The sequence below is a fragment of the Pollachius pollachius genome (assembly GCF_949987615.1).
Source record: "Pollachius pollachius genome assembly, chromosome: 5".
Taxonomy (NCBI): Eukaryota; Metazoa; Chordata; class Actinopteri; order Gadiformes; family Gadidae; genus Pollachius; species Pollachius pollachius.
Window position 1 is genome coordinate 26,282,315 of NC_136938.1, and position 14,099 is coordinate 26,296,413.

A 14,099-nucleotide genomic window follows, 5' to 3' on the forward strand; every position below is an offset into this window, starting at 1 on the left:
ACCTCCTCCTGGCCTCCTTCAGGTCCTCTGCCCCCCCCCCCCCTGGTCCAGCTCCTCGAGGGTGGTAGTGCGTGATGCGCTCTTAATTTGAAGCTCACTGGTTACGCTCTGTGACCTTTCCTCAAGACCGTGAAGTTGATTATTGTATTCTTGACTCGACTTATACTTGAACTATATCCGCATTTTATTCATGTTAAGATTTGACACGTTCTTCTCGTTTTAACTCCCTGGATCTGCAACGGCCTCTCACCTGGATGCACAGTTACTAAGACACATGCACCACCCATGTAAAGTATAGTGTAAATACATTTAATATACAGATTACACCCTTTAGAATTTGAAGGTTGTACCAAACTTCAGTATCATCTTCGTTGGTTTGTTTGTTTGTTTGTTTGTTTGTGTGTGTGCCCGAGAGTTGTCCGGTGGGATAGTTGCCTAACACAGAGGTGACAATCAATCTTGCTTATGAGGCCTTGTCATCGTCGTGGCAACACAAGGATGATCCCCGGTTTCCGGCTTGCAGGAGTGTGAGGGGGGGGGGGGGTGGGGGTCAGATCTGCGCTGCCTAGCAAGTAATTACGGCTAATTTCCTAATTACCTCTGCACAGAGCGTCCTTTAGCGTTCATTAAAAGCCATAATTGCATCGGGATGACATGGTCCTTCCTCCACTTTGGGTGCGTTTGCTGGCGGTTTAGCTCTGAGCTAGCCCCCCTCCCCTCAACTCCCCCATCCCCCCCCCCCCCCCACATGTCTGAGTCAATGAAGGCTGATTTGACCGTTGGTTTGTTAGGAGTCTGTTAAACACCAGATAAATGATGGACCTGTCATTTTCAACCTGTGTGTGTGTGTGTGTGTGTGTGAATCCTCTGTATTTTTCTCTGAATGGTGGTTTTCAAGCACATTGTACATTTTGTAGTGTTTAATGACTCCTGGCTCGCATATATTATATATTTGCTTAAAGAAATTAGTTGATGATATGAAATGAGTGTGATTAAATCACACACTAAGTGGCCTATTTCTAATGGGCAGAATCTCCCCACTGCCGACGTTTATGAAGTGTACAAGTTCTACTGGAATAGTTTCATGACACCCAAGTTTTAAAGATACAGCTTTGTGTGACCAAATGCAGTGCTGATACAAATTCATATTTAGGACCAGGTTTATTTCCACAAGCGCAAGCCACGCCTGGATCGGCCTCTATTCTGGAGATGTCTTTGATGGTTGATTAATCGATCCAGTAAGAATGTAAGACTATGGAAGATTATGTTTCATTACTTTATTGCAAATGTAGAACGAAAGATTTACAATAATGAAGTCTGAATTGAACCCAAGACAACGCAAAAGACATGCAAACTTTCCCAGCTCTTCATCATCACTAGAGCTCTTCGTACATATTACAGACACAGCCCTCTCTCTCTCGTCCCCCTTTTCTCCTCTCTCTCGCTCTCTGTTCTCTCTCCATCACCCTATATTCCTTTCTCTCCCTTCTCTCTGTCCAATCACTCTCTCTTCTTTCACTAATTCCATCTTCCTCTCTCCCTTCTCTCTGTCCACTCACTCTCTCTTCTTTCCCCTATTCTCTCCATCTCTCTCCCCTCCAGTTTCGCTCATGTTCTTGTTCCTTTCCTCTCCCTCTCTCTCTCTCTCCCTCCCATTTTCTCTTCTCTCTCTTCCACTCATTCTCTTCCACTCTCCTCTCTCTCTGTCGAATAACTCCCTCTCCCACATTCCCCCCCTCCCTCCCTCCCCTCCCCCCTCCCTCCCTCCCTCCCTCCATCCCTGCATTGATTCAGCTCTTCTTTGTCTGGCAGAGCCGGCCTCCATGTTGTCAGCGGCGTCAGGATTAAAAGCTATTAGTTCCGCATCATTGCCACTACAAGTGCGCTCCTGAGATTGATAGAGTGAGCCTCCCTCTCCTACGGTTGGGGTGAGAGAGGAGCGGAAGCAAAACAGGCCTTGGGGCTGCCTTCTTTTAGCTCACAAATCTGACAACGGCCCACCGCCGGCCTGCTCTCCGGCCCTGCTCCCTGGCAGTTAGTTCAGGTGTGTGGACCGGGGTGTGTTCATGTGTGTCCCTGCTGGAGAAATTCCAAGTCGGTTGAAAAAACCTACGCATTGATGATGTGACTTTTTTTTAATTTTTTTTTACTGGATCGTCTGAATCATGGCATAGAGTACATATCGTGGTGTAGCGGTTTGTTTGGTTGATACAATTTATTTATGTTAAAATAGATCTAAAGCTTTTTTTATACTTGAGTAGAAACACTTGCAGCGCAGGTTTTGGGGGGGCTTGTGGGGGCTGGTCTGATTGAAGGCCTCCCCCACAACATGGCCGCGTCCACTGCCTTTTTGTTCCACTGTTACATCTCCCTGTTAACCTGCCTGGGTGTAAAAGCTTACGATCGCCCCTTTACGCTGTTCTATGGCATTGTGTCGAGCCCGGTGCTTCTGACACAGTTAAGCAGATCGTTGGAATAGACAGGCTTACCTCCCGTCCTGTTAACCCTCAACTCACAAGGCAGGTATTGACACGTCAGTGGGTTAGTGTAGTAATACGGGAATAAGACTGAAACAGCAGAGATTAAGCAACGTTACATCAGGTTAGTAAACAAACAGGAAACTAACCCTAAACACTCGCGAACCACTTCCTCCCGCGATGGACATTATTTTACCTGCATATCCTCTTCGGCACTGACTCAAAAAAACAGGGTTTGAGTGTGTTTCCCAGCAGCGGAGAAATGCAAATCAAAGGCTGCTGCTGAAACTCACAAAAGCTCACCGATGTGTGTTTCCTCCTTCTGATGGCACTCTCCCTTACTGCGTAATGTATAGTCCCGTCGCCAAAAAGTGCCCCCTTAGCTAATTTACTCTACCCCGGCAGTTCCGCCTGTCAGCAGAAACGGCCCTCTGTGTTGATAGTGGCGCGGCTATAATTAGTTTTTTTCTTCATGTGTCTGATGACTGGTGGTGAGACGCAGTGACAGGGCTCGCACCTGGGACCAGGTGCCGACTCAGTCCCTTTGTAGAGCCAAGCTGTTGGAGGAAAGAGAGAGTATAGGTGTGGGTTTTGTACAAGAATGGGTTCGGTTACACTTTCATAGCTTTGTTGCTGTAGGAGTGGGGGTTGCCCACAGGCGTGCAATTAAGTAGGCAATCAAGTGACCGATATACATCTACATGCGCACGCAGGCGCGCACACACACACACACACACACACACACACAGAAAACATAACATGATCGTATATAAGGAAGTGTGCACACACACACAAGATCGTATGCAAGGAAGGCAAAAGGTCAACCAGTTATTTCAGATATATTCTGTGTTTACCCTCATTTATATTCATATCTTAATCCATGTGTGATCTGTTTTTTAATGTTATTCATCCAGAAAGTGATCATCCTCCTAAACACTTAACCCTCAGATAATGACTGTGCCCCCGTTCCCCCCCCCCCCACTCTGCATGTTACGGCGCGGTACAGTCAAACAAATCTGCTGTGTTTATTGTTCTGTCACATCCTAACTCCCACCTCATATTTCATTCGCAGGCGATCGTGGGCTACTTTGACATTTTCTTCGACAAAGGCTGTGGAAACAAGGTGAGAGGGAACCCAGCCGAGCCATTTAACAGAAACTCAATTATGTTCCCATGCCCACGTGGACTCCCCCCCGGAGGCGTTAGACTCCAGCCGCCCGTCGAGGCCTGACGCCCGGGCTGCTGATGTCAGCACTTACCTTCCCGGGAGCCGGCCAGTCGGAACAAGACCGCGCCGGACTGGGGGAGACGCACATTACAGCCGCGGGCTTTATTGGAAACGTTTTTTTCCTATCGCGGCCGGAGATCAACTCACAGCAGGATGCGACGCAACGCAGCACCCTGCTGTTAATGTTGACAATAAATAAGGCTGGGGATGTGCGGTGGAACGCTCCCTCCACTGGCTAATGACACGTTGACTTAGGAGTGATATGACATTAGGAGAGAGAGCCTTCCGGTGTTTAAATGGTCCTGTATTTCTACACGTTTGGAAAGCGCTGGGACCGGACTGCAAGCTAGTGAGGACTAGTCTCATGCTCTGACCAGATTTATATAAATATGGACTGAGCATCGCTGCGACCACAACCGATATTCTAGATTCAAACCCAGTTATTCTCGTTTCATTTAACAATGCATTAGAGAATTATAGTTAGCGGAAATCCAAACGCAGTCATCACTACCCGAGTATGTTTAGGTCATACTCTGTGATACAACAGAGTAGATGTCCCCTAACGTTGGTGGTGAACGTAGATGTTATGAAGAATACTCAAAACAATAACGTTCCCAGCTAAATCTTTCACGTAGCGCTCAGCTTCCCAGAATCCCCTCAGAGATGCTTTAGCAGCCTAGTGTGGGCGGCTCTGATGTAAAGGTGTTGTGTTTGTGTTCAGGTGTCCTTCTCCACTGGTCCAAAGGACACAAAGACACACTGGAAGCAGACACTCTTCCTGCTAGAGAGCCCACTTCCTGTCCAGGCCGGTCAGTATCCCCACCACACCCAGACCACACAGACCTCTTGAACTGAACCCCATCACCACACAGACCTCTTGAACTGAACCCCACCCAACCACAGACCTCTTGAACTGAACCCCACCACAGACCTCTTGAACTGAACCCCACCACAGACCTCTTGAACTGAACCCCACCACAGACCTCTTGAACTGAACCCCATCAAACCACAGACCTCTTGAACTGAACCCCACCACACCACCGACCACACAGACCTCTTGAACTGAACCCCACCGAACCACAGACCTCTTGAAGTGAACCCCATCACCGCACAGACCTCTTGAACTGAACCCCACCACAGACCACACAGACCTCTTGAACTGAACCCCATCAAACCACAGACCACACAGAGCTCTTGAACTGAACCCCATCAAACCACAGACCGCACAGACCGCTTCAGCTGAACTAATAGTCCCCGTGTGCGATCCAAAAATGGCCGATGGCGGTTCATCCAGTGATTGGTTGCGTACGAGGGCTCATTACTGACAATATCACAGTTCTCATGCTAAAAGACCCGCTTGCGGACGTTGCTCGTTTGGCATGGAGCCGATGTTATGTTAACCATATGTTAATGTTTTATCATACAATTTTAATATAAAAAAACAAAATGAGTGTGAATTGTCATATACATGCCTAATGTGTTCCCTTGTTTATGTGGCTTCTGGCTATATTGGGGATAAAAAAAAACATTTTTTCGATAGACAATCGTATGTGCTGCTATACTTTAATAAGCCTTAAACAACAGGCCTTATCAATATGCCAAAATTAATTAAATAGGTAATGTCGTTTCAAGCACTTTGAAAGCAGGAAAGAGCCTATTAGCATTCTGAAAGAGCCAATGAGCAACCTCCCCAAGCGTGTTTTCATTCTGGAAGTGCTCAATGAGTCCCCTTCTCATGTATGATTGGCAGTACGGTGATATTGGCACCATTATAATTGCTGAACCTCTGAATCCTGGAAGGGCCACCAGCAGAGTGTGCCAACTGTGTGTCCAAAGCCTCATTACAGCAAACTGGCCTTAAGTCCATAAAGCCCTGCCTGGACCGCCCAACTACATCGACCGACGACTATGCTAGGCTGTAGGTCTCCACCGTCGCCTGCAGGTACTGAACCTGCACCGCCCGCTCTCTGCAGCACTCTGAAACCTCTGTGTCAAACCCACCGACGGACCCCGCTGTTCCCCACACACACGTGTCCATCTTCCCGGGGGATTTGATTGTTCCCCGTATTCCCCCGTCACCCGTCCGTCTGTTCCATCCGTCTCTCGGTCGTCCCCGTCCGCATCGGAAACGGCGAGCGATGTTTCCTCGCTGGGCGCGGTGCGGCGAGACAATCTGTCGGCGGCCGGGCGACGCCGTCAGCGGCTGACAGCCGTTATCTGTCAGGCGCCGGGAGACGGACGAGGATCACAACCAATCGCAGGCGGCCATCGGAGAGGCAAGCATGTAAAACTTCTGTAATGTAGCATGTAATCTGATAACCCGGGCGCCGACGGTGGCGCCCGTACGGAACACGTTCGACTACAGCCGGGCTTCGATGCTGGAAGAACACAGCAACGCATGTCTACGGGATCAGTGTCATTCTACAGTATGATACTGTAGAACCTATCATTCCCATCCCAACGTACGTTTACGTATCAGTGTCGTTCTACAGTACTGTAGAAAGTGCGGATTCAGTGTCATTCTACAGTACGATACTGTAGAACGTATCATTCCCAACGTACGTTTACGTATCAGTGTTGTTCTACAGCACTGTAGATAGTACGGATTCAGTGTCATTCTACGGTATGAAAATATGACCAAGGAACACAGCGCATCATAACTCTCAAATACACGTTAGGCTCGTACGGTAGATGTGTGGGGACATGTATTTGCTGTACACTAAGCACCAAGGTACTCTATCAGTTATCTGTACAATGACATCTCCCCATGTACATCAACGGTTGCTGCGTGATGTTACTGAAGAGATGCGTTGCAGCGAAAGAGGACAGTTTTGTGTCCATGCTATCGTAATGGCTTTCAGGAATCTGTCGTCCGATGTGGGAATGGATGGGCTGGGGAGGGAAGGGAGACGTGGTGGGGGGAGTGGGATGGAATCTGGACGTCCACTCGTTGGCGAGAGATCAGATATAGCCAAGTGTAATAAATGATCCCCACGGTGAAGTGGGTGGGGAGAGAGAGAGAGAGAGAGACTATGTGAGTAGGAGGGGGGCGGTGAGGGAGGAGGAGGAGGAGGAGGGGCGCTGGACGCTACACCCTCTCGCGGCGAGATAAGATACGTCAAAGGCCGGCCACGGCGTTTACACCGGGACGCCCCGATAAGGCACCCGGGCGCGGCTCTGAAGTTCTACACTGGGCGCCGCGGCTCGCTAACACCGAGCACAGCAGCGTGGAAACTACCGCTGGGTTGGAAACGGAGACAGATTCCGCTCAGCGATCGGGCACAGAAGGCCTGGCAGCTGCTGGCAGTCGCACGGCACTAGTTTACCAGAGACCACTGCGTGTGTTTGTGTGATTATACGTGTGAGTCGCAGAGTGTAGTGTAGTGCAGGAGAAATGGTTTCTTTGTGAGAATCAAAGAGGTGCCAGGTCTTTTCTGTTTAGGTGCGTGTGTGCTCTTGTGCGTTAGGGTGAGTGTGTGCAACCGTGTGCCTTTGATGCCGCCGTTCTTGTGTTATATTTCTGTGTGCTTGAATGTGTTTCTATATAGGCACATGAGCAGAGTGATGCGTGCCCCTCCTTAAGCGCAACACGCGTGGACACGCGTGCCTTTACGCGTGCCGTTTCCTTCTCCTCGGCAACACTTACATTTAGCCAATAGCACGGAAAAGAACCTATGGTCACAGTCACAGCTTACTAGTACTGGAGCTGCTCACAGCCACACACCCCTCCCCTACCCCAACCATTAAGGGAAATCTGCAGTTCTCTCAATGGTGCAGGTTCCTGCACCAAAAAGAAATGCATGTTCACTGCATAGGATTCTCATCTTAGAACTGAGTGCAACATCCGTGTATTTAAATAGAAGATGCACTCCCTGATTACAGCATGCTAACCATGACATACACGCACACACTAATAGAGTTTATGCTCCTCAAATGCTGCAGTCCTTTCTGGTCCAACGAAACACAATCCCAATCAAGACCGGTGACCGAAGGGGGCCACCGATGCTTATGATCCTCATAAGCATTCTCACTCTCTCTAACACACACGCACGCACGCCTTGCCTTGTGTGTGTGTGTGTGTCGCCTTCCCCCCTGCAACACACACACTTCCCTACGTTCAACAGCAACATTTCCCTGAGCATCGACGAGGGAGGGAGATGAAAAGTTTCCCTCGGTCACCTTCAAGGAGGCTATTGTCATGTCTATTCTCGTCTAGTCTCCTCCTTGTGTTTGCGGTGGCCTTTCTCTGCTCCCCTAAACCGAACTAAAGGAACTAAAGCTTCCGCTTCCGCTCTGGCCTAGGCATTTGTTTCAGTACAGTGCTCTGTCTCCATTGATTTATCACAGGCCGCGGCAGAAGCCCATTTGATGAGTTGTGTGTGCGAGTGCAGTAATTAACTTTGCAGCCTGAGATTCTCTCTGAGACGCGAGCGGAAGAAAAGAGGGAGGACGCAGCGGGCTGGAACCAAACGTGCTTGCAAATACTCCTGCTTGGCAGCTTAATAAATTAAACGTGGTGTCATTTGTCACGCTCGGCTGTGTTCGGGAAGCTGGCCCCGCAGAGAGTGTAGGGCTCGGTGCCGGCTGCGTGGAACGTCCGCCCCTCTTCTTTCCTCATCCTTTTCAATCGGCGTGTATTTAGGTGAAGAGGGTCGGTGCGCCGTCCCCCACTGGGCGCTGACACAAAGGGGCACGCATCTTTCACAGCCGTTCTATTGGTCGGCTCATCTTTGCGCCGGTTTCTTTTGTCGCACTTCCCCGTCCCTAGTCCTGCATACGGACCGGTATCGTTAAGGTATCAACAGTACTACTGCTCTTATCGATACCGCTTATCGATACGGTGCTTTAACAATATGACTGCTCTTATCGATACTGCTCATTGATCCGGTACTTTAACAATATGACTGCTCTTATCGATACTGCTTATCGATCCGGTACTTTAACAATACTACTTCTCTTATCGATACTGCATATAGATCCGTTACTTTAATGGTACTACTACTCTTATCAATCCCGTATTTTAACGGTACTACTTCGGTACTAAACTATCTAACTAACTATGCTAACTAGCTTTAACTAACTACACCTTCAGCAGAAGTCAATGTTAGTACATTGTGCTGATAAATGTCAGGTTAAGAGCAATAAAAAGTTCAACCGTAGTTTCAGATTTCGTTTCAGGACTCGAGCACTAAAGCTGCTCGGAAAAACCTTCCGGGCCCCTCCTCCTCCTTCCCCGTCCTGCTCCTCCTGCTCTGGAACGCTGAAGGTCCTTCAGGGGTTCACGGTGATGGGTGCTGCCGGCTGGCTACGCAGGCTGGGAATTCAGCCAGTGTCTGCAGGCAGGTGCCCAAGACGTACAGCCCTATCAAACAGGCCTCCCAGTCCTCCCCCAGCCTCCCCATCACACCCATCCCCGCCCTCCCAGCGCTGGAGAGGGCTCGGGTGTAGCAAGAGTCAGAGTGGATCGAAGGTGGGGTACGGGCCATGTTGTCGGGTGTTAACGTAAAGGAAGTTGAAAGGGGAACACAGCTTTCTGGGATTGCTTCCCACGGCTGCTAGAGCTGTAGATTTGGTACTGTTGGGGGGGATAGAACTGGACAACCTCAGCCTAAGATTGTATTCCAGGATCGTCATGTAGCATGTGTGATCTTCCGCATGGGTTAGCAATTTGTCCTTTCTAGTGACATTGCCTTTTCATTACTCAGGTCAGGGATTTAGGTTTTTAGTCTCACCATTGCGCAGTGGGAAAATAGCCTTACGGCTTAGGGTAACAAAAAAAAAAACGGTTTCAATTACTGTGAAATGGGAAGGGTTTGTAACGACTGTAATTTCATGGGGAAGCAAGCGAGCAGCAGCAGAGATGGGGGGTGGGGCTTGCCTGGGACCCAGCTCGGTTAATGATACCGCCACGCGCTGGTACCACATCCCAGCCACAGACCACCTCTACTCCCGCCTTCATCTCCACACTCGGCTGACACTACATGCTGGAATACCCCGTTTATTCAGAGGTCCTCCTCTACGGGGACTGAATCCAGAAGAAGTCTTGTCATGTGTCGAGTGTCGACCCTCTCCACTGGAAAGTTGGCAATTAGTTTGGTTTTGTCATTGTATTCGTTGATCCAAGAAATGTTTTTTTTCTTTATAAGCAAAGGTCTACGATGAATTAAGTCACTAGGGCTTTGAAACCTTTTGCAGCTCTAGTTCTCTCCTAAATTGGAGGTCACAGCAGCCTCCCTCTAATTTCTCCATAGTGCCTACTTTTCTCTGTAACTTGTGCAAAATGGTAGTTGTTCCGATACCGATACCAGTATAGGAAATTCCTCCGATATCGGCTATCGACGGGTATCGACATGAGGTATTGCTGTCTGCAAAAAATTGTCTATAGTAAGTGAACCGACTATACATCGCTGTCTCCGTAAGAGAACCCTTCAATAGAAAAATGCTGTTAGTAGTAGCAATGCTAGATGCTGTATCGGTATCTACTTGATATTGGCCGATACTCAAGTTCAGGAATCGGTATCGGGAAGGAAAAAATGGTATCGGAACATCTCTACAAAATGGTCGCCCTTTTCCCCCATCTTGCCTCTCTTTCTACGCCCAGATATGACGCGGTCTGTCTCAACCCGTCTGTCCCACACACAGAGTGCTGCATCTTAAGTGAGTGGTGGAGTGCCGAATAAGTTTGGACAAACTCCTCGGTTCCCCCTGGGCCATGTGTCACCTGGCTGTCATCACACGCCCGCTGTTTCAATGTCTCTTTTTATATGCTCTCTCGTTCCTGTCATGATACTGCTGCACCAGAGCAGAGCGGATACTCTATTTGTGACCGATGCAGTGAAATACACAAGGATTCATAAGTTAAAAACTTGTATGGCTCCGTCCATTATGTGTGCAATTCTCCTGATAATTTAATCAGAAATCATGTATTGTACTGCAATTGAAGCAGACAATACTCTACAATTCTATCAGCAGGTTAGTAAGCGTCATAGTGTCTAGCCATTTAAACAAAGGCACTTTTGCCCTGATCACTAATTTGTAAGGTGCCAATGGCAATGGGTTATTCATAATAATATAAAACACAAATGGCCAAGGGTACAATGAGTACAAGCTTGGTTTCTGTTGTACAATTGAGAGCATAACAACCACCTTTAGCCCTAATAGAGCAACCAGATATATAATGTATTTTGTCGCAAATATGTCACAAAGATGTCGAGGTATTTGCTGATCTATGACAAATCGCTGATCATGACAGACACACACCCCATACACGCGCAGCACCCATGCGGGGCCTCCAACACAATTCATCGGTTCTGCTGTTGGCTCCTCTGTAATGAAGTGACAGGCCCAGAGCGCGGCGCCAGCAGCACGGTGCACCCGCCGCCGCGTCGGCATGGCAACGGCGGAGACGTGACACAAGACGCCTCGCTGGAGAAAGTGCCGCAGTCAGCGATTTTCCCTCCCCGTCCTCCCCTAACCTCCGGCTATGAGAGAGAGAGAGAGAGAGAGAGAGAGAGAGAGAGAGAGAGAGAGAGAGAGAGAGAGAGAGAGAGAGAGAGAGAGAGAGAGAGAGAGAGAGAGAGAGAGAGAGAGAGAGAGAGAGAGAGAGAGAGAGAGAGAGAGAGAGAGAGAGAGAGAGAGAGAGAGAGAGAGAGAGAGAACTTGGTTGCTGATTGGGTAAACATTCATTTACCCCCAGCAGTCAAACGTGAAGTTAATCAAAGTGATTATCACCACCCTCTCCTCCTGGTCTCTGTTTCGCCAGTGTACCGTGTGAGCACGTACAGCCACCGCGCTCTTTGAGACATCTGGATGGGTGTTCTTTCCAATGCGCTCGTACAGTATCACACAAAATGTGGCCCTTAATTAGGTTTTTAGCTTTTATTGTATTTTTGGCATCTTTGTTTTTGCTTATCTTTTTGCGGCTGTAAACACCGAAAGATTTATAGTTTTATCTTATCATTTCTTAGGATCTTTGTCCTCATACAGTCTCCTGGATCAGTGATTCATCACTGGTGGGTCGCAAACTATACTTGGGTCTTTTGACTGGGTCGCAGAGCTTATGCCAAACCGTAATCTTTAGAATTGCATGTACATGAATAACTCATGATTCAATGATTTTTCAGTGGCTTGCTCTTTCATGAAATTCAACCCGATTGGTTGCAGTGTTTTATTCACTCAATGTTCAGCAGTACATGAAGGCATTGTTGATTACTGCAACATTGGCAAATAGTCTTTTTTTCTTTGGGTCGCGACTTAATGACTCACGTGTTTCACACACGTGGGTCCTGAAGTGAGACCCGTTGAGAACCACTGTCCTAGATCAACTGAAGTTAACGTGGTCTTAAGGATAGGGCGGCATGTGGCTCAGGAGACGGATTGACTGGTAACTGGAAGGTTAGACGCCTCACCCTGACTGCTCCTGATGAGCCAGCTGTCGCCTTGCATGGTTGACACCGCCGTCGGTGTGTGAATGTGTGCATGAATGGGTGAATGTGAGGCAGTATTGTAAAGCGCTTTGAGGGCCCCTGTTAGAAAAGCGCTATATAAATGTAGTCCATTTACCTTATGAGATAGTGTGCGAAATCATTCTATCAGCTAGCGGGAATCACACATCCTCAGGTGATGTGTGATCCTACATATTCTACAGCTTATTGAATTATACACTACTGGACAAGTTTCAGGACTCAACCCTGTTCCTCACCTCTCTCTCTCTAGGGGAGGAGCTTCAGGGAACAATCAAAGTCATCAAGAACAAGAAAGACCCCCGGTCACTGCTGGTCACCCTGAGTTTCCGGGACAGGAAGCAGACCTACATGCTGCAGTGAGCGTGAGAGCTGGCTGGATGGGGTCTGAGAGGATGACTCTGAATACTCCACCTTTAACCCATAGGACTGAAACACGGGTGGAGATGGCATTCTACGTGTTCTTCCAGAGATGGTGTGTACTCAAAGTATTAGCATGGACCACACACAAACACACGAGCACGCAAACACACAAGCGTGATTTCAGATGAGTTAGCGTGATTTTAGACGACTGGAGGGACGTTTGATCACAGGGATCTAAAGTGTCAAAAGCGATTTGTTCTTTTTAATAAAGATTTATAATGCAGAATCTGTGTCATTGTGTAATGGATGTTCTACAGAGGATGTTATGGCTATTCATTAATGAGTTCTTACCATCGCTTCACATTGTTGATTGATTGTACTCGTCGGACACGATGGATCCTATTCTTGGCCGTCCAGAAGAAAAATATTTGGTATGGATTGTTTTTCTAATTATGGATTACTTTAGATAAAACTTTTACACTTAGAGTATCGTTTTCAATGAAAGTTATTTTGCCAAAAATGTAAAAAAAAATATATAAAATATTTTTTAAATATTAAATTCATTGTCATGGTTAAGACAAAAATAAAACAGTGAACAGAAACAGTTTTTTTTTGCATTTATAGCTCGTAGTCGATCATATGGATTTAGCCATTTTTGCTCTTTTATTCTTTTATTGTCAGTCAAGAACAAAAGAGCACAATAACGACCCATTTTGCTTTCACTTATCACACTAAATGAAATAAGGTTGAGACGTGATTAAGAGTCTCTGTCTGTTACGTTGTTAATCTCAGATCCATCTGATCAGTTTTTATTCCCAGGCGGCACAGAGCCTGGACCGGAAGCCAAAAACAAAAAGGGGTGGAGTTACGTCTTGTACTATGTCGGAACAGTCGATACTTTACAAAAGAGAAAGCTTTCAGAGGGAAATATTAGTAACAAATTCTACAACGCCCAGTCTACGTGTTTGACTTGAGGTTTTTAAAGACCCTTAAATTCAGTGCTAGTGCTGGCAGAGTTTGTGTTCGCTGATTATTGCCATAACGGATCCCCGCGTCCTGCGAAATGCTTGGTCGAAATGAAGCGGAAGCAAGTGACACGCCCCCTTCCCATAAGGTTTGTTTCAGAGTTCGTGCTTTACTGATCGTGGACTCAGCTATGTGAAAACAAAGCCTATTTCCCAGGCCTGCTTTTAAACGGAGCGTTTTGGTTAAAACAATGTCAAGTAGATAGTTACATTTAAAACCATTTTAAATTAATATTTAAAATACAGCTGAAGGCCAAATAATTGCTATTGGCCAATATATATTGCCTACTTTAATTCCTTTAAGCTGTTCTTTGGGGAATGTGATATTGTGATGCTCCTAAAAGGTGCAATAACATCGAGGTGCTTTTTCTAAGTTCTAAATTAGGATAGAAAAATATCTGCATAAACACTTAGGCTGTTTCACTAAAACAATTGTGTTACAAAAGCCTTTATTCATTTATTTGGGTCTGTTTATTAGGTCTGATGTAAAACAGGATTTATACAATCCCTATACAATTTAAAAAATGCAGCTTAATAAAATATA

At 47.1% G+C, this 14,099-nt stretch overlaps 1 protein-coding gene across 1 annotated transcript in view; it reads left to right on the forward strand.

The window, feature by feature from the left end:
- Window positions 1-12,807, forward strand: part of prmt3 (protein arginine methyltransferase 3) — a 40,239-nt gene extending 27,432 nt beyond the window's left edge. The window contains exons 14-16 of the mRNA XM_079736224.1: window positions 3,550-3,600; window positions 4,427-4,514; window positions 12,421-12,807. Of these exons, the coding sequence (XP_079592350.1) occupies window positions 3,550-3,600; window positions 4,427-4,514; window positions 12,421-12,530 (249 nt within the window). The 3' untranslated portion in view covers window positions 12,531-12,807. The remainder of the gene's footprint in view (window positions 1-3,549; window positions 3,601-4,426; window positions 4,515-12,420) is intronic.
- Window positions 12,808-14,099: the final 1,292 nt, after the last annotated feature.